This window comes from Physella acuta, unplaced genomic scaffold, assembly GCF_028476545.2.
Source record: "Physella acuta isolate Inbredline_101_S28 unplaced genomic scaffold, ASM2847654v3 ptg000592l, whole genome shotgun sequence".
Taxonomy (NCBI): Eukaryota; Metazoa; Mollusca; class Gastropoda; family Physidae; genus Physella; species Physella acuta.
This window is the reverse complement of record NW_026732111.1, coordinates 542,813-567,615: the sequence shown is the minus strand read 5'-3', so window position 1 is coordinate 567,615 and position 24,803 is coordinate 542,813. Positions and strand designations below refer to the sequence as shown.

General features: G+C 31.6%; 2 protein-coding genes and 1 long non-coding RNA gene across 9 annotated transcripts; 2 read left to right on the top strand and 1 right to left on the bottom strand.

The window, feature by feature from the left end:
- Positions 1-60: 60 nt before the first annotated feature.
- Positions 61-13,675, top strand: LOC131947305 (microtubule-associated tumor suppressor 1 homolog). Of its 7 annotated transcripts, none has more exons than XM_059308489.1 (11): positions 61-116; positions 7,366-7,400; positions 7,702-7,806; positions 8,120-8,243; positions 8,650-8,757; positions 9,447-10,111; positions 10,294-10,398; positions 10,680-10,734; positions 11,621-11,724; positions 11,986-12,040; positions 12,148-13,675. In XM_059308489.1, the coding sequence occupies exons 3-11, from the start codon at positions 7,702-7,704 to the stop codon at positions 12,537-12,539; spliced, it is 1,713 nt and encodes a 570-aa protein (XP_059164472.1). In that variant the 5' UTR covers positions 61-116; positions 7,366-7,400; the 3' UTR covers positions 12,540-13,675. The 7 variants fall into 7 exon arrangements, with proteins under 7 accessions (XP_059164472.1, XP_059164477.1, XP_059164474.1 ...); XM_059308494.1 differs by having other exon boundaries at positions 68-116; positions 7,305-7,400; positions 9,804-10,111; XM_059308491.1 differs by having other exon boundaries at positions 68-116; positions 7,305-7,400; positions 9,453-10,111.
- LOC131947320 (uncharacterized) lies at positions 7,675-22,805 on the bottom strand. Its single transcript, XM_059308517.1, has 8 exons — positions 22,727-22,805; positions 21,021-21,119; positions 19,761-19,887; positions 19,018-19,143; positions 18,334-18,814; positions 18,020-18,106; positions 17,710-17,764; positions 7,675-7,752 (listed from the first exon to the last, which is right to left on the bottom strand). Exons 2-5 carry the CDS (start codon positions 21,117-21,119, stop codon positions 18,519-18,521), a joined length of 648 nt encoding a protein of 215 aa, XP_059164500.1. The 5' UTR covers positions 22,727-22,805; the 3' UTR covers positions 7,675-7,752; positions 17,710-17,764; positions 18,020-18,106; positions 18,334-18,518.
- Positions 22,376-24,674, top strand: LOC131947325 (uncharacterized). The gene is made up of 4 exons (XR_009387862.1): positions 22,376-22,461; positions 22,756-22,911; positions 24,189-24,298; positions 24,578-24,674. It is a non-coding gene; the product is annotated as an uncharacterized LOC131947325 (long non-coding RNA).
- Positions 24,675-24,803: the final 129 nt, after the last annotated feature.

Below are 24,803 nucleotides of genomic sequence, written 5' to 3'. Positions count from 1 at the left end.
GAATTTAAAAACAGATAATAGCGGGATTTCCCGTAAGTCACTTTCAGTTTCAGTTGCAGTCTAAACGTTCTGAGATAGCTGTTTAAGTTTTCTTTGATAATATTTACTTAGCCAAGGTGTGTTTAACATATTTTATAAGATTTATATTTTTTTACAGAGTGTCACAGACTGTATTATGTCACAGACTGTATTATTATGTATCTTTATTATATTGTGTTTTGCATGAATGAAGAGTACCTGGCTAGCGGAAGGACTGTCTGAGCGATCGTCATGTGTTTTTCCGTGTTTTGGGTGAGATCGCTCATTGACGTAAGGGGAGAGAAAGTGGTGAATAAAAGAGAGAGCGAAAGGTGAACGGGTGTTGTGTGCTAGGACTGGGGACTGGAACGATGGCAGTGAATGTAAGATGTCTCCATGACTTGGAGTCGTGATTATTATTTGTACCTATATCAGTTGATCTTCAAATATGGATGTACCACGGATTTATCTGTACATAGTGTAAATAAAGTTGTCATTTGAAGTTGCCACTGTTGCTCGTGTTCCTGTATGAAAGCTAACCCACAACAACAAAGAATTCATGTTGTTACATATGGTGTCAGAAGTGAGCGTCTACTGTTACGTTGTGAGAAGCAGTTGAAGACGTGCTGTTACATTATTATCAGAAGTGATTCAAGAAGCTGATACATTATTGTCAGAAATTGTCAACATTTATTACTCTGTTGGCTGAAGTGGACGTATACTCAAGTTGTTACACTGATGTTGTTACATTGATGGATTAGATTGAAGTTAGAAATCTTCAACGAAGTTACAGTGTGACCACAAGTGATCAAAGAATTGTCACATTATTATTGTAAGCAGTTTTCAACGTTTTTGAAGTGGTCTTCCACTGTTTGCCAGTGAACAACGCTGGTATATCAAGCAAGTACTTGAAAGTATTAATAGTTATCTACAGTCAAGTCAAGTAATCAACGTGATAATTATTATCACATTATTTTCGACATTGTCTTACCAATGTCGGATACATATCGTCTGTAACAGATTACTGTTACACCTACAAATGTGTGTTTTTTTTCTATTTGGATTTAGCTGTTCAAGTTTTTTCTATATGGATTAGCTGTTCAAGTTTTTCAACTGTGGATTAGCAGATCTAGTTTATTAATTGTAAACTGTTCCTAAAGATGTCTTATCTAAAACTGGACAAATTTCTACTCTGTAACAGGCTACTAGAACTATTTTGAATTTTTTCAACTTTTTGGAATCAACAAAGTGAACTATTTTTGGACGTATATATGTACTATGAACTTTTCTTGGATTACCAGATGTCTGTAATCAACTGAACAAAGCCAGAATACAAGAAATGGTATTGGTAAATTAATAAACACTTACCTATTGTTAACTAATGAATTTATATTTTATGTCATAAATAGAAAATATATCAAAATGTTATGTTTTGAAGAATATCTAGCACTAGCGAGGGCGCAAGGCATTAAGAAGATGAAGAAGCAGATAGCCTGGGCAAACACTCGATTTGACCGAGACATAGAAAAAGCATTAGAAGCATGGGACGAAGAAACAGACCAACCCCGACGAGCTCATGGAAATGTATTGAGAGAACTAGATGATGTGATAGATGTAGTGTGTAATAGATCAAGAGCTATTACAGACATGCATAAAGAAGAAGACATTTCAGAAGTAGATAAAGCAGAGGAGACTGTACAACCAAAAGGAAAGAGAAAAAAAAGAAACAGAAAACAGAGAGCAGATAATAGGGCTGAAACTATGGAAAAACAAGTAGGCCTACATGAACTAGAATATAAACAAGAACTATTAGAAATGAAAGCTGTAACAGACACAAATGAACCAAAATTAGAAAGTGAACAGACAGAATTTAAAGCAGAACTTGAAGAAGTAAATATTGGCAACCTTTGGAATGAAGAACAGAGTAACATAGTCCAGGAAGAATTGAAACCCAAGGATAAAACAGATGTTGAACTTAATAATGATTTAAAGGTGACAGATACATTAGAATGTCTTAAGAGTGACTCTTTATTGACTCAAACGCAGGTACACGAGAATATTATTGAAAGTTGTATCATAAGTCCATCAGAGAATGGCAGTCAACAAGAAACAAGTCCATCAGAGAATGGTAGTCAAAATGATTTAATAAGCCCATCAGTGAATGGCAGTAATGATTTAATAAGTCCATCGGAGAATGGCAGGAATCATGATAAACTAATGATGATTAATGAATCAGTGAACTTAATAAGCCATAATGAAGAGAACGTACCTATTGAAGAGTTACTTAAAAAATTGGAGTCAAACTATAAAGAAGATATACTAGAACTCAAGAATAAATTTAACAAAGAAATGGAGAAATTAACACAGAAATTTGTGTGTGAACTAGAATCAATAAAGAAGCACAAGAAAGTTAAGAAAGATAAAAAAATATCTACAAACTACAATGTCAATAAATTACAAACTGACAGTAAAAGAATCCTATCAAACTATGGATACAGTCAACATGTTAATAAGAATGTCATCAATGTCATTAATGCACAGAATGAAAGAAAAAGAAATTTAGCAAACAGTCACCATGTTTATAAGAAGCCAAAATCTAGATGTTTTTACTGCGGAAAAACAGGTCATTACCAAAATCAATGTTGGCATAGGTTGGCAAATCAGAGAAGAAACAATTATGTACACAGAAAGTCATATGAGAAATACAGTAATTTAAGAAATAATGTATCAAGTTCAAATCAGAATAACAAAAGTGTGAATAGGTATACTAATGGAAGTTACCGACGCAACACATATTATGAGAGGCCAAAGCAATGCCATAATATTTATATTGAGTTGGTTGATGAACCAAACGAACGTACACAAAGCAAGATAACTACTGACGTTGTTCAGAAACCAGAGGAGAATATTAAAACAAATGAAGTAACACAAGTTACACGAAATCTAGGAAATGATTATGGTAGCAAAGCTAAAAGCTACAATTTGAGGGAGAGATGGCATACAGGTCATCGTCAACTGCACGAGAACGATTACTCATGCTATAGAGGATGCTAAGATTAAATTATCAATTGACAGTTTATTAATATTATACAGTCTGTAACTGTAATATATAAATATCAAATAATGTGTTTGAGTAAACATAAATTGTGTACTATATCTAAAGAATGTAAACTGTATTATGTTAAACCTATTCTATACTATTAATTAACAGGGAATAATGTATAAAGTAAAAGTTAGAGACTATTTATTCCGCATAACAATAAGACGGAAGTCTCAATGATGAATTGTATCAGTCGATACCTGTGAAAGGCAAGAATGTTGTGTTGTGACCTAGATATGACTGAAATGGGTCGACTAGGGGAGACAACAAAGTATATTACTCATGCGTGGTAATAACATACCTTGATGATAAGGAAGTTTTTTTTTACCACATAGGATATAGTTATTTAAATTATGAGTTGAATTAAGTCTTTGATAATTTCAACTATGTATTATGTTTGGTAATAAGGTCATGTACCAGACTCGTTTGGTAATTTATTAAACTCATTTGTCTTGTTTATACTACAGTTATTGGGTAATTGAAATATTTTTTCCTCCTATGTGAATGTATATTGATGCATTAAATATTAAATATAATGCTTGTACATTTAAAGTTTTTGTTCAAAACACTGACATATTTTAATTATCACTGATATAGTCACTACATACTGTTGTATTTGTATGCACTATAAATTTATGACTACAAGTGCTTAGTCTAAAATGAATATATTTTACTCTACTTTGAGTTGTACACAATTTTTTGTTGTCTGGCACATGATCCTGCCCTACCAATACTGTATTTATAAATTTTGTTGTCTGGCACATGATCCTGCCCTACTAATATTGTATTTATAAATTTTGTTACACAAAATTTTATTCGAAGGGGGGACGTGTCACAGACTGTATTATTATGTATCTTTATTATATTGTGTTTTGCATGAATGAAGAGTACCTGGCTAGCGGAAGGACTGTCTGAGCGATCGTCATGTGTTTTTCCGTGTTTTGGGTGAGATCGCTCATTGACGTAAGGGGAGAGAAAGTGGTGAATAAAAGAGAGAGCGAAAGGTGAACGGGTGTTGTGTGCTAGGACTGGGGACTGGAACGATGGCAGTGAATGTAAGATGTCTCCATGACTTGGAGTCGTGATTATTATTTGTACCTATATCAGTTGATCTTCAAATATGGATGTACCACGGATTTATCTGTACATAGTGTAAATAAAGTTGTCATTTGAAGTTGCCACTGTTGCTCGTGTTCCTGTATGAAAGCTAACCCACAACAACAAAGAATACATGTTGTTACATATGGTGTCAGAAGTGAGCGTCTACTGTTACGTTGTGAGAAGCAGTTGAAGACGTGCTGTTACATTATTATCAGAAGTGATTCAAGAAGCTGATACATTATTGTCAGAAATGGTCAACATTTATTACTCTGTTGGCTTTTAATCTGTTTACTGATCTGTTACATTTGGGGGTAACACTCTATAGCGTTGTGTTTTATGAATGTAATGTTATGTTTTCAATTAGCTATTTAAGATTTATACAATACATGCGTTACTGTATAGGCCCTTGCATAAAACTGTTAAGGCATTTGTACAAATCTAATTCAATTTAATGTATATTTATTATCTTATTTATTTTTTTAAATACGGTAGGTTCACACGGTCATTTTTGATTTTCCCGATTGTACCTAAATAAGGCTGTGCCATTTCTAAAAATAGAATATCTCGAAAGGTATTTTAAAATATTTCTATTGCTCGGCATTTGCTTTTTCTTGCAACTCTACAATTAAATATAAGAAATAATTGTAACATTTTTAGTTTATTTGTGATGTTTGTTTTTCAAAACTGAGTTAATAAACTATTCAAAATTTGCTTATAATGACAAACGTTTTAAAAAAGGATTAAAACAAATATTTCAAGTTTAAAACTAATCATCAGCAACAGCAGTAGCTATGACGTTTCGTAATAATTATTGGTGGGTTTGACCAGTTTTACTTATGTTTGATAGGTATTTTATGTGTTTTATATTTTATGTATGTGTCTGATATGTTTTGTATGTGTCTGATATGTTTTGTTTGCGTCTGACATGTTTTGTATGTTTCTGATATGTGTGATAAATACAGCGCACGTCTGATTAGTAATGTATGTGAGGTATCTAGTTGTCTTTTTTTCTAGCTTTTATAATTTTTAGACAACCGTTTGCTTGTTGACCAAGTCTACTATTTCTAATTATGATTAAATCGTGAGAATACTAGCACTAACTACCTGTTTTATTACTACTACACTTTATATTATATATTGCCGTTCTGTCATTTCTTGATGTACATTATCCAACCTTCTAGTTAAAGCTTTACCATAGCAGGTACATGTCGTAGTGTATTTGAAACAAATCTGAATAAATAGATTGAAGCACCAAATGAGCTGAAATGTCTTACACCCTTAATTAGACGCTACTGGTTTCTAGAGCCTGTTTTTGTATGGTGTATTTGTTTATTATAAGTACATATTATTTAATATTGGTAGACGCAAACGTGGTATGATCTAACGAATTCATGATAATTATGTCAACTCAAGAAAAAAATCAAATGATTCTTTTGCATTTGCTAATACAGTGTCAATTACATTATAATTACAGTTTTTGTTAAAAAATATATATAATTTACGGATAATTTACAGATAATTCTTTAACAGCAAAATATAAAAATTCTAAGATTTTATATTATTGTAGACTGTAATATGCAACAAAGTATTAATTTTCGTTTGGAAAGTCTGTTGTTAAATCAATTAAGTTTTAGCATTTTGTGGATAATAAAATCCATATAGTATTTTTAAACATTACATTTCATCTTATATATTATAATAACTTAAGCGTTAATTTAATTTTGATAATCTATTCCCAAAAAGTAATATGTTTGTAGAAAATTTGTAATCGTATTTAACCATTAAATGCATGATCCTTAAAAATCCTTAAAAAACATATAATTATATTCTTATGATGGGTATATGCAGAATATACTGAAGAAATTCTTTTTTAGTTTAAACATGTACTTTAAATTTAAAAACTAATTGTTGCATGTCTGCAACATTATGTAGTATGATAATTTTTTTAGACAGTTGTTGATCTTGTTACAATAAAGATTTTCGTTGCAATTGTCGCAAACTGTTTGAGCATATGCTGTATATGCTGGGTATTTGCACCTGTCACGTGATCTAGACCATAAGACTGGGTGTCTACTTTGGTACAGGAGATCCAGGGTCCACACTGGTCCAGGAGATCCAATTAGATAGTATGGATCAGCAATAGCGTGTACGTCATATAATTCTTAACCTTCACTCATGTCACCTATTTCACGAAGGTGGTCCGCTATGTATTGTAGTTCATGCTCAATGAGAATCTTCCTTTGATTGCTTAATAATTTTGCTCAAACAAGAAGAAAAACAAGGTTCTATATAATCACCAATGCTGATGTATAAAGAAAACAAATTGTGTAAAAGTATGTCCACATGAATGAAGTTGCAGTACTGCAACAAATATTTTTGTTGATTTATAAATAAGTTATTAATTGATTTTTTTTAAAAACAACACAAACAATATGTAATAGTAATCTTAAGTAGTAAGAAATATTTTTGTTTAAATTGCAATACAAGTTTATCCGATTTTGATGAACTTTGAAACACCAATGAAAAATACTTACATAAAAAAACGTTGTGAATTTGCAATCGGCTTTGGCGATAGTAAAAATCTACGTCATTTAGACATGCGCAGCCTGTACGTTAACATTGTAGCAGTCAAACAACGTGATGCACAGAATCAAACATATTTAGGCTAATATTTAGTGGGAAGCTAACTTGTAATTTGCAGTTTTGCAGCGGTATTTTTTTTATTGTGAACGAGAACAGCTGATGTTTCATTGTGAACGAAAACAGTTGATGTTTTATTGCGAAACCAAACTGTTAATGTTTTTTTGTGAACCCCAACAGTTAATGTTTTATTGTGAACAGTCTGAAAGCATATAAGACATTAGGGATTGTTCTGGTAGAAGCAAGCTATAATCGTTTATTTCAGAAGTAAACTCTTTCTTCACCTTGAAATATAAAGCATAAAAAATAGAGGAATTATGTTAATAATTTAAATATGAACTTGCTTGCTTAAGTTTTTGTATGATTTATTACATTGAGATATTTTATCATAAATTCACTGAGTTAAGAAAACCTACGTTTAATTATATCATTTTGCATGTTACAGTTTGCATTGGGAAATTTGATCAGATATTCTAAAACTAAAAACATCATTTTCTACGTTGCAGTTTACATTGAGATACTCTATTGAAAATTCAATGAGGTAAGAAACTTTTAATTATATAATTGTGTATTTATGCACTACCCTGCTCACCAAAATTAAAATTAGATCCTTACTTTGTACACCAACCTAGTGACACACAAACAAATAAATCATGTTCACAAGTTTGATGAAATATGTTATATTATTTTATTTTTTTGCCTACACTATAGACTACACATTGTCTATGTACATTTTAATGTAATAGTATGGTAATCAATATTGTTTAATAATAGTAGATCTATTTATAAAGAATATATTCAAAGGAAATAATAAAAATAAATCAGTTTATATTTTCATACAGATGGCCGTATCGATTCCTATGAAGGAGCAATTAGCTCAACTGTTGAACAATCTGGAAGAGATGAAAAGTTTGTTGAAAAATAATTTAAGTGACTTTGACCAGCAGGTAAGCACATCTCATATTCACAATACTTTAAATTATCTAGAACATTATTAAGCTGCTTAAGAAATACAAACGTTAATGCTACTATAGGGCTATTTATAAATGCACAAATTTTTGCTAAATGGTGATATAAAATTTCATTTTCTATCCACATTCCTTCTGTAAATAGATTTATACATGGTAGTGGAATTACCTTATTAAACACCCAATACAACAATGATGAATATTAATATTTTAGATTTCTTTTTTTTTCTAAATTAAATAGCACAATAATCTTAAAATATTTCAATCCTCGTCTATGTTATATCATGTCTAGGTAAAACAAGCAATACTGGAATGGTTTGACAATCCCTCAGATGCAAAAATAGATTTCAAAGAAGTTGTTTCTATGGTAACAACAGTAAATAATTCCCTACTTGAACTTAAACAAATGATTTCTGGTAATTTTATAATATTATTATGTGGTAGAGTTTTACTTTTTTAAAAATATAATTTGTTTGATTATTAATTTACAACGACCAAAGACATTCGACAAATATGCTAATTAAAATATACATCACTACACTTTAATTAATATACGTTTTGTCTTTTTTGACTACATCGTTCATTTCAAATCATTTCATCCTATGTATTGTAATATACATCTATATTTGTAAAAATCTTTTGTATGTTTTCTAAAATTAAAAATATTCTTATAGGAAAGAAAACGTATCGTTTAAAAGCCGTTAATTTTTATATTTTAGATTGTGTGCTTTTGAAAACATTTATAATGCACTGCAAATATTTTTACATTCTTACTATTAAAAATCTAGCCCTTAAACCATATTTGTTCCACATGTCTAAAAGTTTCCTGCACCAAGTATCAAGCAATGGCTGCTGGAGATAAGACAACACAAGAGAATAAAAGTGTTGACTCTGTACACGATGTAAATTATTCGGATCTTTCTATGTCAGGTAAAACTTTAAATTTACTTAACACAAGAGAATAAAAGTGTTGACTCTGTACACGATGTCAATTATTCGGATCTTCCTATGTCAGGTACAACTTTAAATTTACTTAACACAAGAGAATAAAAGTGTTGACTTCCTTACACGATGTCAATTATTCGAATCTTCCTATGTCAGGTAGAACTTTAAATTCACTTAACACAAGAGAATAAAAGTGTTGACTCTGTACACGATGTCAACTATTCGGATCTTTCTATGTCGGGTAGAACTTTAAATTTACTTAACACAAGAGAATAAAAGTGTTGACTCTGTACACGATGTCAATTATTCGGATCTTCCTATGTCAGGTAAAACTTTAAATTTACTTAACACAAGAGAATAAAAGTGTTGACTCTGTACACGATGTCAATTATTCGGATCTTTCTATGTCAGGTAGAATCTTAATTTATTAAAGCGAAAATAAAAATAAATGGAATGATTGTAAAAAGTAATTGTGCTAAATAAAATATTTGTATTATATATATATATATATATATATATATATATATATATATATATATATATATATATATATATATATATATATATATATCAATACACCGTTGCTGTAATGTAATTACTTTTTTCTTTAGTTTGAAATATTTTGATTCTATAGCCTTCTCCAAGAATATGCTAACATAAACACATTTTACAAGTTGCAGCTGATTTAAGTAACAAACTAGAGCAGAGAGTAGAACATCTTGAAATAACGCTAACTTCTATGCAAAGTAGGAATAAAAAAACTGAAGATGACCTGACCAAAATTAAGAAATGGAAGGACACTTATACAACAGAAGAAAGCAATATAAAGGAACAAATAGAACAATTAGCTTTAAAACAAAAACATAATTCTAAGCAATTCGGAAAGCAAATTAACGAACAGAAACATATAACTGATGAGATGAATGAAGAAATGAAACACTTGAGTGAAATAAAACATTTAAGAGACACACTTCTTTTAGAAAATAATAAAATGGCGAAAAAACTTAATGAATTGTCTCAAAAACAAACAGATAATAATGAAAAGATTAGAGAGAAAATACAAGAAGCCAAAACCAAAATAAATGAGTTGAATACAGAAATTGAGACACTCAAAGAAAATGAATCAAACGCAAGACAAGCTGTAGAAAGCACGCATACAGAGATGAACAAGTTTGACATTATATTAAACAAAATAAATGAAGAATTAGAAATTCAAACAACTAAAACAGAGAAATTACAAAAACAAGTAAAAAGTCATTCTGATGTTATTTCCTACTTGAGGGAAGAAGAAAATAAAAACAAAAATATGGAAACCAAAGTAAAAAAGTTAATTTCAATGGTTTGTACCTACTTTATTTTTTTGAACACTTGTTTTACTCTCTTAAAATGGATTTCTTAGTTTGTGTTGTATTAGTTCATAGCTACACACTTTAATAACTACAAACCTGCTCACATGCAATTTGTCTCCATTACATTTGCCGAAAATGTTAAGACAACATGATTATATTTTTCTACTTCTAGCATAGCGTCACTTTCAAGATCTTACAACAAAGATTGATGCCCGTCGAAAATTTAATTCAAATGTTTAATCACAACTTGGCGAATAGACAGATGAACCAACAAAAGGTAACATAATTAGAACATAATGGGATTGGTCGTTTAGAGAGTCTACAAAACCCGTTTATATACCAACATGCTTTCCTGACACAAGTATTGTTTGAGACCGATTTAAATATATTAACAAAGTTATTTTCATTCTTTGGTATACCCAATTACCACATTAAAAAATAAAATAATTACATTTCTTAAGTTTAAATGTTGTTTTTGTTTGTAAACTCCTAGAAAGTCAATTTTAAAAAATAATGATAGAATTTTTATAATGACCTGATGCCATCTTTTGTTTCTAGCTTGCAACGTTGGAAAATGATGTTTTGAAATTGTCAAGTGGTGTAGATTCAATTAGTAAGTATTTTATCATTACTTCCTGTACATTAAGTATTAATATCATGCATTTAATATACTTTACGTATAGGCATGTTAATCTAATTTTTTCTGACCATGATCGTTTTAAATAGATACTAGAAATTCACATTCCATTTTAGCAGTAATTAACAATTTTAAAAATACCTATTACGTTGATCACGGCCAGTTTACTCGTGTTTTCGCGTGTTATATTTTGTAGTGATCAAAGTTATTTTAGAGGACAACAACCAGCCAGTTTATTAATGCTGAATATTTTTAAATAAATGGATAATTAAGGAATATATTAATAATGATTATTGCAATCCGTACTAGGTAAATTGCTCATTTAACGAAAAAGTTGTATAGGACAAATTGACTAACAAATGGACTCATAATATAAGGGTTTAATGAGGGCTATTGTCAAAATAGAACACGAGAAAAATACTTCAAACAGGAACATATTTTCATGGAGCACATAAACATACAGACAGAAACACACACGGAAACACACACTCAAACACACTCTTACACAAATAGAAAAAGCTGAACACAAAAACAGTCATTGTTGCTCGCAAGTCAAATACAGACAAAACAAACACACATTAAAACACATTTTTCAACATATTATGAAATCTTTTAAGTGTTGCTGCTAATATAAGAAAAACAACAAAAAAAAGTAAATAATCGTCAGGCCATTGAATTATACTCACCTTTTTATTCTTCAGCATATATGCCACCACTCCCCCACCCCTTCATGTTTTAACTAAAGATAGCTGAAACTGACTTTATACAATTAAACACAAAAAAATTAGGACACATAGTTTAGCAGCAATAAACATGAAAGTATCATTTTATTTAATGTGATTGATAACGGATGTTAAAACAGGACAAGACATCAAAAGCCACTCTGCTCTGATTTTAATTCTACAAGATGATAGGAAGAAAATTCTGGCCAACACTACAAAATTGATGGGGACTTTAACTACGAAGGTATCCTGTCGTCAGTTACAATTGATACATTCATTTCTATATTTAAAACTGATGATTATTTTAACCTTGTTTGTTAACCTTGTTAAAATAATGTAAACTAGTATTTGGACAAATTAATTGAATTTTTTTTGCGTGATATTTAAATAAAAAATAAAATGTTAACTATTTTAAGAATATAAGACATTCATGTTTCACATGAGTGACTTTTTGTACGAAAATAATTTTTGATGCAATAACCTGTAAATTGTACACACATTTTAGGTTTCAACTCGTGAAAGTGATGTTTTAAAGCTGTTGAAAGTTTTCAAGACAATTGGTAAGTTAAATAATAAACATACACACAATTGTAAACAGCTATACAGACACACATACACATTTAAGCTAATCTTTATTTATAAACGCTATCTTATACTTCCCGAACAGAGACCCGTGTATTTAAGCCTTACATCTGTCAAATTCACCTGAACAACTACACACCCGTAACTACTGGATCAATTCTTTCAACATTCCATGGCGCGTGGGAACCTAACGGCAGCCATTTTAATAGAACCACAGGAAAACTTGTAGCACCAGATGATGGTTTTTATCTTGTGATTGTGACGCTGCAGGAATGTGAGGATAAACTGATTGAAATTGATGTGTACAGTGATGCTAAATTGTATAAGAGCTTTGTTGTTAACTCTGCCAACACATCTGCCGCTGGATCAACTGTTATTTACATGAAGAAAGGCCAAGAACTTTACTTTAAAGTAGACAAAGCTGACGATGGAGCCAAGCTACAAGTCGGAAGTGGCTTTACTATTATTAGATTGTAAATTTAATCATGGTTATGAAATAAGTAGTTTATTATTTATTTCACACCACATCATTTTCTATTTTTAAAATTATCCAATGTTCCTATGTTGTATGCATGTGCATATCGTTTCAATAGGTAGGTTTCACTTTTTCTGGCAGACATATTTTAGAGAAATATTTTAACACACTGAATTATAATCTACACTTCATTTTTGGAAAACAAATGGTTTGGGTTTTTTTTTCGGTTGCATTTTAAATACATACAATTAAACATACAAAGAGTTTGTGTTTTAGTATTATAACATAAATTAATGTTAAGATAATATAAAGTTGCTATGCTTCACATGCCATCGTGAAATGAACATATACATAGTAAAATATTATGACTTGTCAATTCAGTACGTTCATGTCGCATATAGCTTGCAGCACCCCTTTCTGTCATGGTTTAATCATGTCAATATGTAAAGATATACATGAATATAATGGTCAAAACTGTAATCAAACAACTTGATTGTTTATATAAGTATAAGAGAAAGTAAAAATTGTCCAATTAATGCAATTGAACAATGTTGTTTTTTTTTAAAAAGAATCGTTTTTAATTAGTTTCAGTAGTTATTTTACATGCTATAGAACGCTTTAGGATATGGGTTAGTACGAAAGTAATATATTAATATGTGTAGTGATAAACGCATACATACGTTGCAAAATGTTATTTTAAGACGTACTAATACTAAGAAAAAATAAGATGAGTGAAATATAAACCTAGCCCTATTAAAATCTCAGTAGACGCCTATGTAAAAGTTCAACAATCAGGTCCCTACATCCATTCCTGTATAATTTTTCAGATGATTTTATATAAAATGAACATGTATGAGAGTATGTTAATTTTGACCTTGTGAAGTGTTTAAAGTACCCACCCGATCTGTCTTGATTAGAGATGACGTAGTCTACTCTATCCCGAAATTCGAACCCGACACTTTCCGGTTATCACATGACATACCACACGACCACACCGTTTAAATGTTAAAGACTGAAAGGGTAACGGTCGACTTCAGCCTTGGTGTGAGTCAGGGGCGTAGCGAGGGGGGGGGGTGCGGGGGGTGCGGACCGCACCGGGTGACACCATTTAGGGAGGTGACACCAAGGCAAAAAATAGCAAAATATATAAAGAAAAACTCGAGGGGGGTGCAAATCGAAAGTTTGAGGGGGGGGGGTGCAAATAAAAAACTTGAGGGGGGGGGGGGGGGGGTTGCAAATCGAAAACTTGAAAGTTAGTCACCGGGAAGGGTCGCTACGCCTCTGTGGGGGGCGGGGTGACACCATTAAGTGCCGCACCGGGTGAGTTACTTTAATTTGTGCTCTCACACTCGATGCTATAACTTTATGTTATAACTGGGGTCTATGTTACCGGCAGTTATGCAGTGAGAGGGTTCTCAATACCATTATGTTCCTCTCTAACTATTCAGAAGTTCTTCCTAGAGTTTCAACATAGAACAGGTCGACATTAACGTAGATATATGATTCGACAGGATGACAGCAGTTAACTCAATAGTTTTTACACTATAAAAATACATAGGACGACTTGAACGAACGATAATGAGACTTGACTAAACTACGACCTCATCCCAACACAACAAGATTAAGACTAACTAAACTTCTCGATCCTACACTGAAACGTCACCATCTTGTGTACTGGGTACATATTCATGCATCAATTATATCTTTCGCACCAATATTCGTTCACATTTACACACCTGATCAAACACACGTCATAACACTTTACTTGAGGCTAAAAGTGAAAATTTTATTAAGTAGCTAAATATTAAATGCAGTTCCCTTTTCAACAAAAGTATGTTTCTTCTATGTTAATTTTGTCGGAAATTAAAAAAAATAAATGTCGGCTATGTTTGTGTCATTGTCTGTTTAAAAACATCGCTATTTATACTGCCACTTGATGGTGTATTCCATCTCATTGCATCACGGACTACATGTACATAACCTGTTATATGTGTATTGACATAAAAATATTCAAGATAAATCTGTCGAGCTAACCCTGCCCTTTTACACGTTGAATATAATGTCAGCAGATGGGCGTTGGAATACAAGCTAACAAAACTATACATATAACACAATTTAAAAATATATATATATATATATATATATACATATATATATATATATATATATATATATATATATATATATAGATATAGATATATATATATATATATATATATATATATATATATATATATATATATATATATATATAGTTATATGGGTTGTGTGTTAATTTTCTGATACAACGACACTTAATAAAATATATTGGTTTGTAATGTAGAAACATTGTAGTCTTTTTTTTTTCATTGAACGAATGTGTGTTTTCTTGACAAATGCATAATTTGGATTGGCTTTTTTAATACTTACGATAAATATTTATTTTCTCTAGTAAACGTATTCAAGCCTTCGTTTTATAAATAGTTAATTTTATTGTGTCAAAGTTCTAGATTTTAATTACATATTTGTAACCGTTGAATGTAGAGGAATGTATGTTTCGAGTGTGTATCTTAAAAAGGCGATATGGATCTAAAATGTAAGGTGGGTGTGCGCATGCGCTAAGGAAAGGAAGGGGAGAGGTAGATAGAGGGCAGTGAAGGTGTTGTCCATATGAACCAATAAAATTATGGAAATTACAGGAACAAGGGTTGATTTTTGTTTTTAGTGTGTGCCATGAAAAAGGTAGGAGAAAAGGCTGTGACAATATTCAACAAGAACAAAACGTTCATTTATAACGTAAAATGTAGGAATGCAATTTGAACAAAAGATTTTAATCATACACCTAGAGCTCACATACAGAGAAGATGATGATGGCATTGAATTAGATGGGACTGTGTAAAGATGACTAAACAAATAACATATAAACATTTATAGTTTATGTAAACATGTAGTCTACATTCATAATAAGTTGTTGGCGTGTGTTTACTATGTTGGTTACATATTTTATTGTTTTGAGAATTTACCATCCACCATGTTTTGTGTTGTACTTCTATAAACTAACGATAGTAAAACTAATATAGAGGGATAAAGCTGCGCCTTGCTCTGCGTGATACACTTCAAGGTAAAGTTCTTGACCTTTCTTCAATTCAACAACCACTGACCCAGCAGCGTTAGTGTTGGCACATTTCACTTCTATAGTCGTACAGCACATGCCTCCAGCCACCACAGAAACTCCAATATGTTTATCTCCCCATTTATGTAGAGTGACACAGACAAGATATAAACCATCATGTGGTGATACAAATTTTCCTGTTCTTTGATTAAAGTGTTGACCGTTATATTCACGTACTTCACCAAATGTTGAAATAATTGATCTATAACTGACAGGTGTGGGTCTAGCAAGCTGTACATAACAAGCATATCTGTTACTTACACGTGACTTTGTTGATTAGAAAACATGTATGATTCACATGTTTAATTTCAAACATGCTCTGACTAATTAATTCATACAATGTTGGCTACATTTATATTTACCTTTAACATTGTTTACATATTTTTCTCTAAGACTATTAATTTTAACTGTTAGTTTAGTACCGCCCTAAGTTTTAGTGTTCTCAGTTTATCATCTAACTGTTTTGAAAGTATTAATTTTAAACAAGTATAGCAGGTCACGTAAAATGTTGCTAAAAGTAAAACAAGTTAATTATGTTCCGTATGTGTTCACGTTGTAGCTTAATTATAGAGGGCTGATTTATGAATACAAAAAAAAAACACCTGAACTATAGTTATTCTGTTGTATAGAACAGACTTAGATAAAACCAATGACAAGATACGCATTATCAAACTTTACTATTGTTTATTTCTCGACAATTTAAATTAATTAAATACTGAGATGTAAAAATGTAATTTTTTTTTTGTTGTTTAATAGTTATAATTTTGTTTTTGATTTAATTCATGGATTTAATGCGACGCGGTTTTAATATAAAAAAAATGAAGGGATGTTGTGACGATAATTGCAACTATTAAATAAATAAATTAGTTAAATTTATACTGCAGCTCTGTAAATGTTTTACTGTACTAGGGTAGACCGCTATAGGTCGACCCCGGACATACCAGGTGGTGTAATGTACCAGGTGGTGTAATGTACCAGGTGGTGTAATGTACCAGGTGGTGTAATGTACCAGGTGGTGTAATGTACCAGGTGGTGTAATGTACCAGGTGGTGTAATGTACCAGGTGGTGTAATGTACCAGGTGGTGTAATGTACCAGGTGGTGTAATGTACCAGGTGGTATAATGTACCAGGTGGTGTAATGTACCAGGTGGTGTAGTGTACCAGGTGGTGTAATGTACCAGGTGGTGTAGTGTACCAGGTGGTGTAATGTACCAGGTGGTGTAATGTACCAGGTGGTGTAATGTACCAGGTGGTGTAATGTACCAGGTGGTGTAATGTACCAGGTGGTGTAATGTACCAGGTGGTGTAATGTACCAGGTGGTGTAATGTACCAGGTGGTGTAATGTACCAGGTGGTGTAATGTACCAGGTGGTGTAATGTACCAGGTGGTGTAATGTACCACGTGGTGTAATGTACCAGGTGGTGTAATGTACCAGGTGAGGAAACAAACACCTGACGGAAACGCACGGGCCTAGAGAATGGCACTATGGGTGAGTGAAATGTTCCATTCTTTATCACGTTATGGTCTGTCTGGCTAACAAACACCACGTTATGGTCTGTCTGGCTAACGAACATCACGTTATGGTCTGTCTGGCTAGCGAACATCACGTTATGGTCTGTCTAGCTAACAAACACCACGTTATGGTCTGTCTGGCTAACGAACATCACGTTATGGTCTGTCTGGCTAACGAACATCACGTTATGGTCCGTCTGGCTAACGAACATCACGTTATGGTCTGTCTGTCTAACGAACATCACTTTATGGTCTGTCTGGCTAACGAACATCACGTTATGAGCTGTCTGGCTAACGAACATCACATTATGGTCTGTCTGGCTAACGAACATCACGTTATGGTCTGTCTGGCTAGCGAACATCACGTTATGGTCTGTCTGGCTAACGAACATCACATTATGGTCTTTTTGGCTAACGAACATCACATTACGGTCTGTCTGGCTAACGAACATCACGTTATGGTCTGTGTGCGATTTGGTTTGAAAAAAAAATTCAGATAAAACCTACCTAATAGATTGAAATCTTTGTTCAACAGTGCAATAGTATCTTCAATAGTTTCAAGCTAAAAAGAGATTTAAGAAAATTAGTTTAAAAAATCACACAGTTACGTACAACATACAACAGCTTCACTGATGTTAAATGGTAACTTGTAAGAATATAAAATAATTTAGAGGGTGTGATATTTTTAAAGTTATAGATGTATCATTTAATTTAAGAAAACGTGTATTAATAGCTCTATCGACAGAGTGTTAATAATGTATGCTGGATTTATCAATGTCGCAATTAAATTTTTTTTTTTAAATTACTACACAAATACCTTCGTTATTCTTTCTTCCCTAGTTTCCAAGTTCTTGTTAAAGATTTGAATCAGTTTGTCAATGGGCATCAATCTTTTTTGTAGGAGCTTGTACAATACATTTTGCAAAATATCAGAAGATTAAATAATAGAATTATAATTCGAATTATTTTTAATGCATATTATATCTAACATAAACATGTGTCTTAACATTAATAATTATATTAAAGTATAACTGGTGATAAGGTTACTGTTGTTTTTTGTTTAACCTTGTTATAATAAGCTTTCTGTTGAGTATCTGTAAACTTGTGAATACACATAATTAGCAAGTTTACCTTTTCTAATTGAGTTGATGTATTACACAAGATTTTATCACACTCCTCTTGTAGGGCAGCCATCAAATCCGAATGTCTTTTAATTTCTTGTGTTATACTATCTATTTTGTCTGTGTAATCTTGCATATCTTTATTTATTTTGTGTACATTGTTTTTATATTCTTTTATATCTAGAGACATTCTCTCTAGTGTTTGGTTTGACTTGGATTCTTTTTCTTTAAACTTTCAATTTCTTTGTTCAGCTCCTTTATTTTGTTATCTTGTTCACTCATTTGTTTTCTGAGGCTTTTAAAATTCTGCTTTTGTTTTTTAGTCAGTTGTTCAATGTTTACCCCCATGTCACTCTGTTCTGTTACAAAGTTGTCTCTCCATTGTTTTATTTCTGATATGTCATCTGTAGACTTGTGTTGTGTGTCTTGTAGTGAAGATAGTGTTGTTTCAATATAGGCGAGTCTACGCTCGAGGTCAGGATGTTCTTCAACTGAGAAAAGTCGCAAATATAAGTTTGTAATTTAAAATGTCTGGAACCTTGATAAATAGGTTCTCAAAACAGCGTTAAACGTAGAAACGTTAATATAAAATATTTAAAAAATTAAAATAAAACAAAATGTTCAAGTTTTAACATTTCGTACAATATAGTATGCTGCTGTTTAACTTGTTATACCAAACAAAACTAAGACATACCCGCTGTATGTTTGTCTTGTGTCTTGAGTTGTCTTGTTGATTCTACTGTCAGAAATGTTGCTGTTGTCTGTGTGTTATTCGGTGGTAAAGATGGCGTTGGTTTGTTGACGTCCTTGTTGTCCTCGTCTGGTGGATTGGAGTTTAGAATTTTATTTTAGTTACAGTTTAAGGGATAATGTTTAATTGTACATACAATATTTCTAGTAAGCTGCAAAGTGTTTTAATTTTTACAATATTTTTTTTTCAAATTTAGGAAACCAAATTTTATTTAAATTATAATTCGCTTAAACATCTAATCTCTTCCTTCTGTTAAATTTTCCAGGTCTACATATTTACATACTAATTTATTTTAAATTGATTTACAAAATAATTTATTTTCAATTGAACTAAGAAGTGAATATCCCATTTATAAATTGAAAGTGTAACATTGATTTGTAAGCAAAGCGTTTAAAGAAAAATCATATAACATTCTATTAAGTTATTGCTATCTAACTCTCTTTATGAGTAAATAAAAAATTATAAATGTTAATTATGTGTTAGTTTGTTCCTATATGTCAATCTCTAAGAAAATAAAACTTAGTGTAACAGTGGATCCAGAGTGAAAATAAATCCCTTAACAATAGTATGTCTCATTTCTATAAGGTAAATTGTAAGATTCTTTGCATTTTTCTCAAACAAAACTTTTAGGCTACATGACAGCAGGCTTAGATATTTTAAATTATAAAGTGAATTAAAAAACTGACCAGAAATATGTGACGTCACATCCAACAAGGCCGTGGCTGCTGTGTCCAGTTCTTGTGATAGCTCGATGTAGCTGACAGATGATTGGTCAGTTTTTTCTTCTAGCCACGCCTTACTTTTTGTAACAACCTGGTGATCACAAACATAAACATTATTTCAACTGGCCAGGTTGTGTATGGCTGTTTTATGAGAAAACGTCAAACGTTAAACACTTTCTACCGTCTAAATCAGTGGTTCCCAACCTTTTCCGAGTGGCGACCCCTTTTTATAAAAAGTAAGTGACCCGCGACCCCCGTAGAATTAAAAAGCCGAAATTAGTATGGAAATTAATTAGCACTAAAGTAAGATTTTCGAGTAGACTTTCAATATTAACTACTCTTGATAACTATTTCAATAGCATGAGTAAAATTGCATACTATTCACTAAACCTACGTGGTTAAGTTTTTATTTTTTAAAAAAAAATTGTTAACGCCAACCTATGTCATTATAATAATCTTAATTTTTGTTTTTAATTGAAGAATAGTGTTGAAAATATATTCTCCAAAAGTCAATCAATTAAAAGTTTGGGTATGAATGGTGAATACTACACCAAAATTGTGTCTGCAATTTTTCATCTTACTCGGAATCATTCTGCAAATCACAGAATTCATCTTGTAGTTCATCGGGAATGCTGGCAACATCAAGAGAAGAAGAGAATGGGTAATGCGTAAATGCAGATTCTTCTTTTTTCAGCTCAAAGAAATAGCGATGCAGTTCGTTTTCAAGAGGTTCAAGATGCCCAGAAAAATCGCTTCTTTCAAAATTTTAATTATCTCACAATCAGATTCATCTACCACACTGCAGAGTTTCTCAAATTTACAACTTTGTACAGTGCGCTTTGTTTCTTCTCTATTACATTTCCAGTGAATTTAAAACATTCTTCTAAATATGTACGTTTTGTTTCAAATTACTAAGGTTTAGTATACCAGTTGGCGACCCCCCAGAAAGACCTTCGCGACCCCCAGGTTGGGAACCCGTGGTCTAAATGTTACTTTGTTGGTTTTCAAATATTAATAAGTATAATAAGTTTTAATTTCTCTTTAGATATATATATATATATATATATATATATATATATATATATATATATATATATATATATATATATATATTAGTTTTATTTTACTTCTGGAAAACGTGTTCAGAGAAATTTAAAAAAAAATAGTGTTATAACAGAAGAGCGTTATAAAATTACCAGTTGATTTAAAATGTTTTTATCTTACATTTTTCATAAGTTCAATGGTGGGTTCCAGAACTTGTATCTTTTCTTCCAAATATTTTATCTGTTTAGTAACAACCTTGACCTGAATTCGTGTAGGCATCTGGTTTAAAAATAGAATCTTCACTTATTACATTGTTTTGCTAGTCTCATAAGTCAATGTGATAGATAACAGAGGAAAGAGACTTTTGGTTTAATGCCAATCCTTAGTCTCTTTTGTTTTGGACGGACTTGTAATAATTCATGTTTCATTGAACATAATTACACAGGTAAAATAAGAGTAGCATGATGTATAATCGTGTAACGGTCGTTAATGCAGAGAGACAAGTGCAAATATATGTAGATCTGCAGACACGTTTGCTAGCACCTGTGCAAATATTTATGTACACCCTTCTCCCCCCTCCACCTACCGTATGACGGCTGCAACACAGCAAAAAAATATCAAGGTGTGACTCCAGAGTTGCACGATTTAGGTAGAAATGATTTTCTTTGCAGTTTATAACTAAACGAGCTGACCAGCGACGTAGCATACGCCGCTATCGACAGTACACCACCCCCTGCCTCCCACCTAAACCCACCCCGCCCAGAGAAAGCAGCCCCTTAGTTTTAAATCGTTTAATGCTAAATTATCTGCCCCTAATAGCCATCACTAACCCGGCTCTACGATTGTAAACATTCGGAGTGTACTAGAGCTTACCAGAAAGGTGGAGATGAAGGTGGTGGCTAAGCTTTGTGGTGTTGTCTATTGTCCCCATGAAGAGAATTATATATAGATATAATGATTTAAATACACATCTACATAGTAAAAATGTAAATTAATTTGTTTGGTTATTTTTAAGATTTTATCGGATCATTTTTCTTTATGGATACTTTATTTGAGGGAAGGGCGTTGCCCAGAATTTTTTTCGCCAATATTTATAAGCAGATAGGATTGGTGTCCAAGTAGATACTTGAAGTGAGGATATTTTAGACGTGTTAACAATGTAAACAACTACCTCAGTTTGGTTACTGCCTGTGTTTGAAAAGATAAAATACATAACACTTTAACTACGTATCGAAACTTGTCAAATGTTGTCTAATTGACTTAAACTGAATTGAAAATACAAACCATGCGATAAATAAAATGACAACAAGCACATCGATAGTTCTACAAAACTTTCTTACATGAATTATATTTTTAACGCAGTCATTACAGCTGTTACCTTCTCTACGAAACGCTTTTTATTTTTTTCATTAAATAATTATCTATTACAGCTGTTAAACTATAAAAATAATGCTTTTGTATTTATATGGTACCTCATTAAAAGTAAAACGGCGAAACTGAAAGTTCTTAACGGGAAAATCCGCTATTATAAATATATCTTCTACCAGGTTATAAAGATGGCGACAACACAAGACACGTACTAGAGCAGCTGTCTTGTCTTCAACTAAGACATTTAATTTAGGTAACACACAAAAATTAAACACATTATTTTATTATCTAAATATCTGTAGTGGGCGCCATTTTAATGCTTTTATACTATCTTAAACGAAATAGAAATTAACGTACATTTTAAAATTATTTTTAAAAAATATTACGCTACATAAATATATATATATTTATTAATTTAATAAATAAAACATACACTTTTCTACATACTTTTTATGTTTATTGTTATCAGTGTTATATGCTTATTTTTAATGGTATGTAAATTATATGTTTACACTTACTTCAAAGATAACTGCAGTAAATTTTACAGCTAGATCTAGATCTTAAATCGTTCTACAAACTGCTACGCTGCTATTGAAACCTAAATAACTGAAAGGGAAATCCCGGTATTATCTAAAGAGTTAACGTCACGTTCCAAGGGACAGAACTGTCGCTGTTCAAATTTATCTCGCTAGAACTCATTAAGGTAACTCACAATATAGAGGAGGCGAACTATCATACCGCAATACGGGTGGGGGCATATTCCGACCAAAAGCAACACATATATTTTTTGTAACTTTTTAAACATAACTTCTACAGCAGTGGTTGTTCTTCAGTATGTAGCACACACTGTCGCATAGAGAAAAATCTAGATTAGTTTTTGTGTGAAAGTTTGGCAAACGTTCTAATCATTTACATATTTTATCACTCCGCCTTAAATAGTATTAGCGGGATGTCCAAAAGTTAATTTGTCTAGTTTGAACTAAACAAATTAAAAAGCAATTTCTTTACTTAATTGTTATTAAAATAAGGAATAATAAAGAATGACATAGTCATAAAAATGATATTTTTTTAATATCATTTAGTTAGCGAAAACAGCTTTTATTAGAGAAAGCAAATTAATTTTATATTTTTAATTTTTAAAGCCGCCAATGTGAAAAAAAAGCTTCCATGCCTATTGCTTTTACCGTTATTGAATACATTATTTTCTTATTTACAATATATTTAAAAGCTTGTTGTTAACGAATTTTAATTTTTGTTTTATTTGTTTAAACTGTATCAACTATCTGTCTCATTTTTCTCTCTAAGAGTGCCATGAACACAATCAATTTTCTGACTTCCAGCTAAAAACATTAATCTTGTTGGTCTTGTCATATTTTAAGACGGCACAAATCAAAATTTAGTCTCCAAGTCGATGTTCTATAATCTATTGTGAACCCCAACAGTTGATGTTTTATTGTGAACCCCAACAGTTGATATTTTATTGTGAAACCCAACAGTTGATGTTTTATTGTGAACCCCAATAGTTGATGTTTTATTGTGAACCCCAACAGTTGATGTTTTATTGTGAACCCCAACAGTTGATGTTTTATTGTGAACCCCAACAGTTGATGTTTTATTGTGAACCCCAACAGTTGATGTTTTATTGTGAACCCCAACAGTTGATGTTTTATTGTGAACCCCAACAGTTGATGTTTTATTGTGAACCCCAACAGTTGATGTTTTATTGTGAACCCCAACAGTTGATGTTTTATTGTGAACCCCACATTAGGGATTGTTAAGGTGGATGCTAGCTAGAGTCGTTTATTTCAAAAGTAGACACTTTCTTCACAGAACATACAAAACAGAGGAATTATGTTAATAATTTAAATATGACCTTGCCTGTCTAAGTTTAGTATGATTTATTATCTTGAGATATCCTATCATAAATTCATTGAGATAAGAAAAAACTTATTTTTAATTATATCATTTTGCCTATTACAGTTTACATTGAGACATTTGATCAGATATTCTAAAACTAAAAACATAACTTTAATTACATCATTTTCAACGTCACAGTTTACATTGAGATACTCTATCAAATATTCTATGAGGTAAGAAACTTTTAATTATATAATTTTGTATTTATGCACCAACCTGCTCACCAACATTAAAATTAGATCCGTAGTTTGAACACCAACCTAGTGACAAACAAAAGGATAAATCATGTTCACAAGTTTGATGAAATGTGTTATGTTATTTCTATGTCATTGTCTATGTGCATTTAAATGGACTTGTAGGGTCATCAATATTGTTTAATAATAGTATATCTATTTATAAAGAGTATATTCAAATGACACAATTAAAATAAATTAGTTTATATTTTCGTTTAGATGGCCGTATCGATTCATATAAAGAACCATTTAGCTCAACTGTTGAACAGTCTGGAAGAGATGAATAGTTTGCTGAAAAATAATGTAAGTGACTTTGATCAACAAGTAAGCACATCTAATAGTACGATGTATTCACAAGACTTTAACTTATCTAGAACATTATTAAGCTGCTTAAGAAATGCAAACGCCAAAGCCTGTTACTAAGAGCTATTAAGTAATGCAAATA

Coding starts and splice junctions, on each gene's coding strand:
- LOC131947305 (XM_059308489.1), top strand. CDS start 7,702: ATGGCCGTATCGATTCCTATGAAGGAGCAATTAGCTCAACTGTTGAAC. Junction 7,807..8,119: donor TAAGTGACTTTGACCAGCAG/GTAAGCACATCT, acceptor TATCATGTCTAG/GTAAAACAAGCAATACTGGA. Junction 10,112..10,293: donor TAAAAAAGTTAATTTCAATG/GTTTGTACCTAC, acceptor TTCTACTTCTAG/CATAGCGTCACTTTCAAGAT.
- LOC131947320 (XM_059308517.1), bottom strand. CDS start 21,119: ATGCCTACACGAATTCAGGTCAAGGTTGTTACTAAACAGATAAAATAT. Junction 19,888..21,020: donor CCATTGAACTTATGAAAAAT/GTAAGATAAAAA, acceptor TGTGATCACCAG/GTTGTTACAAAAAGTAAGGC. Junction 18,815..19,017: donor ACAAGACAAACATACAGCGG/GTATGTCTTAGT, acceptor GACTTTTCTCAG/TTGAAGAACATCCTGACCTC.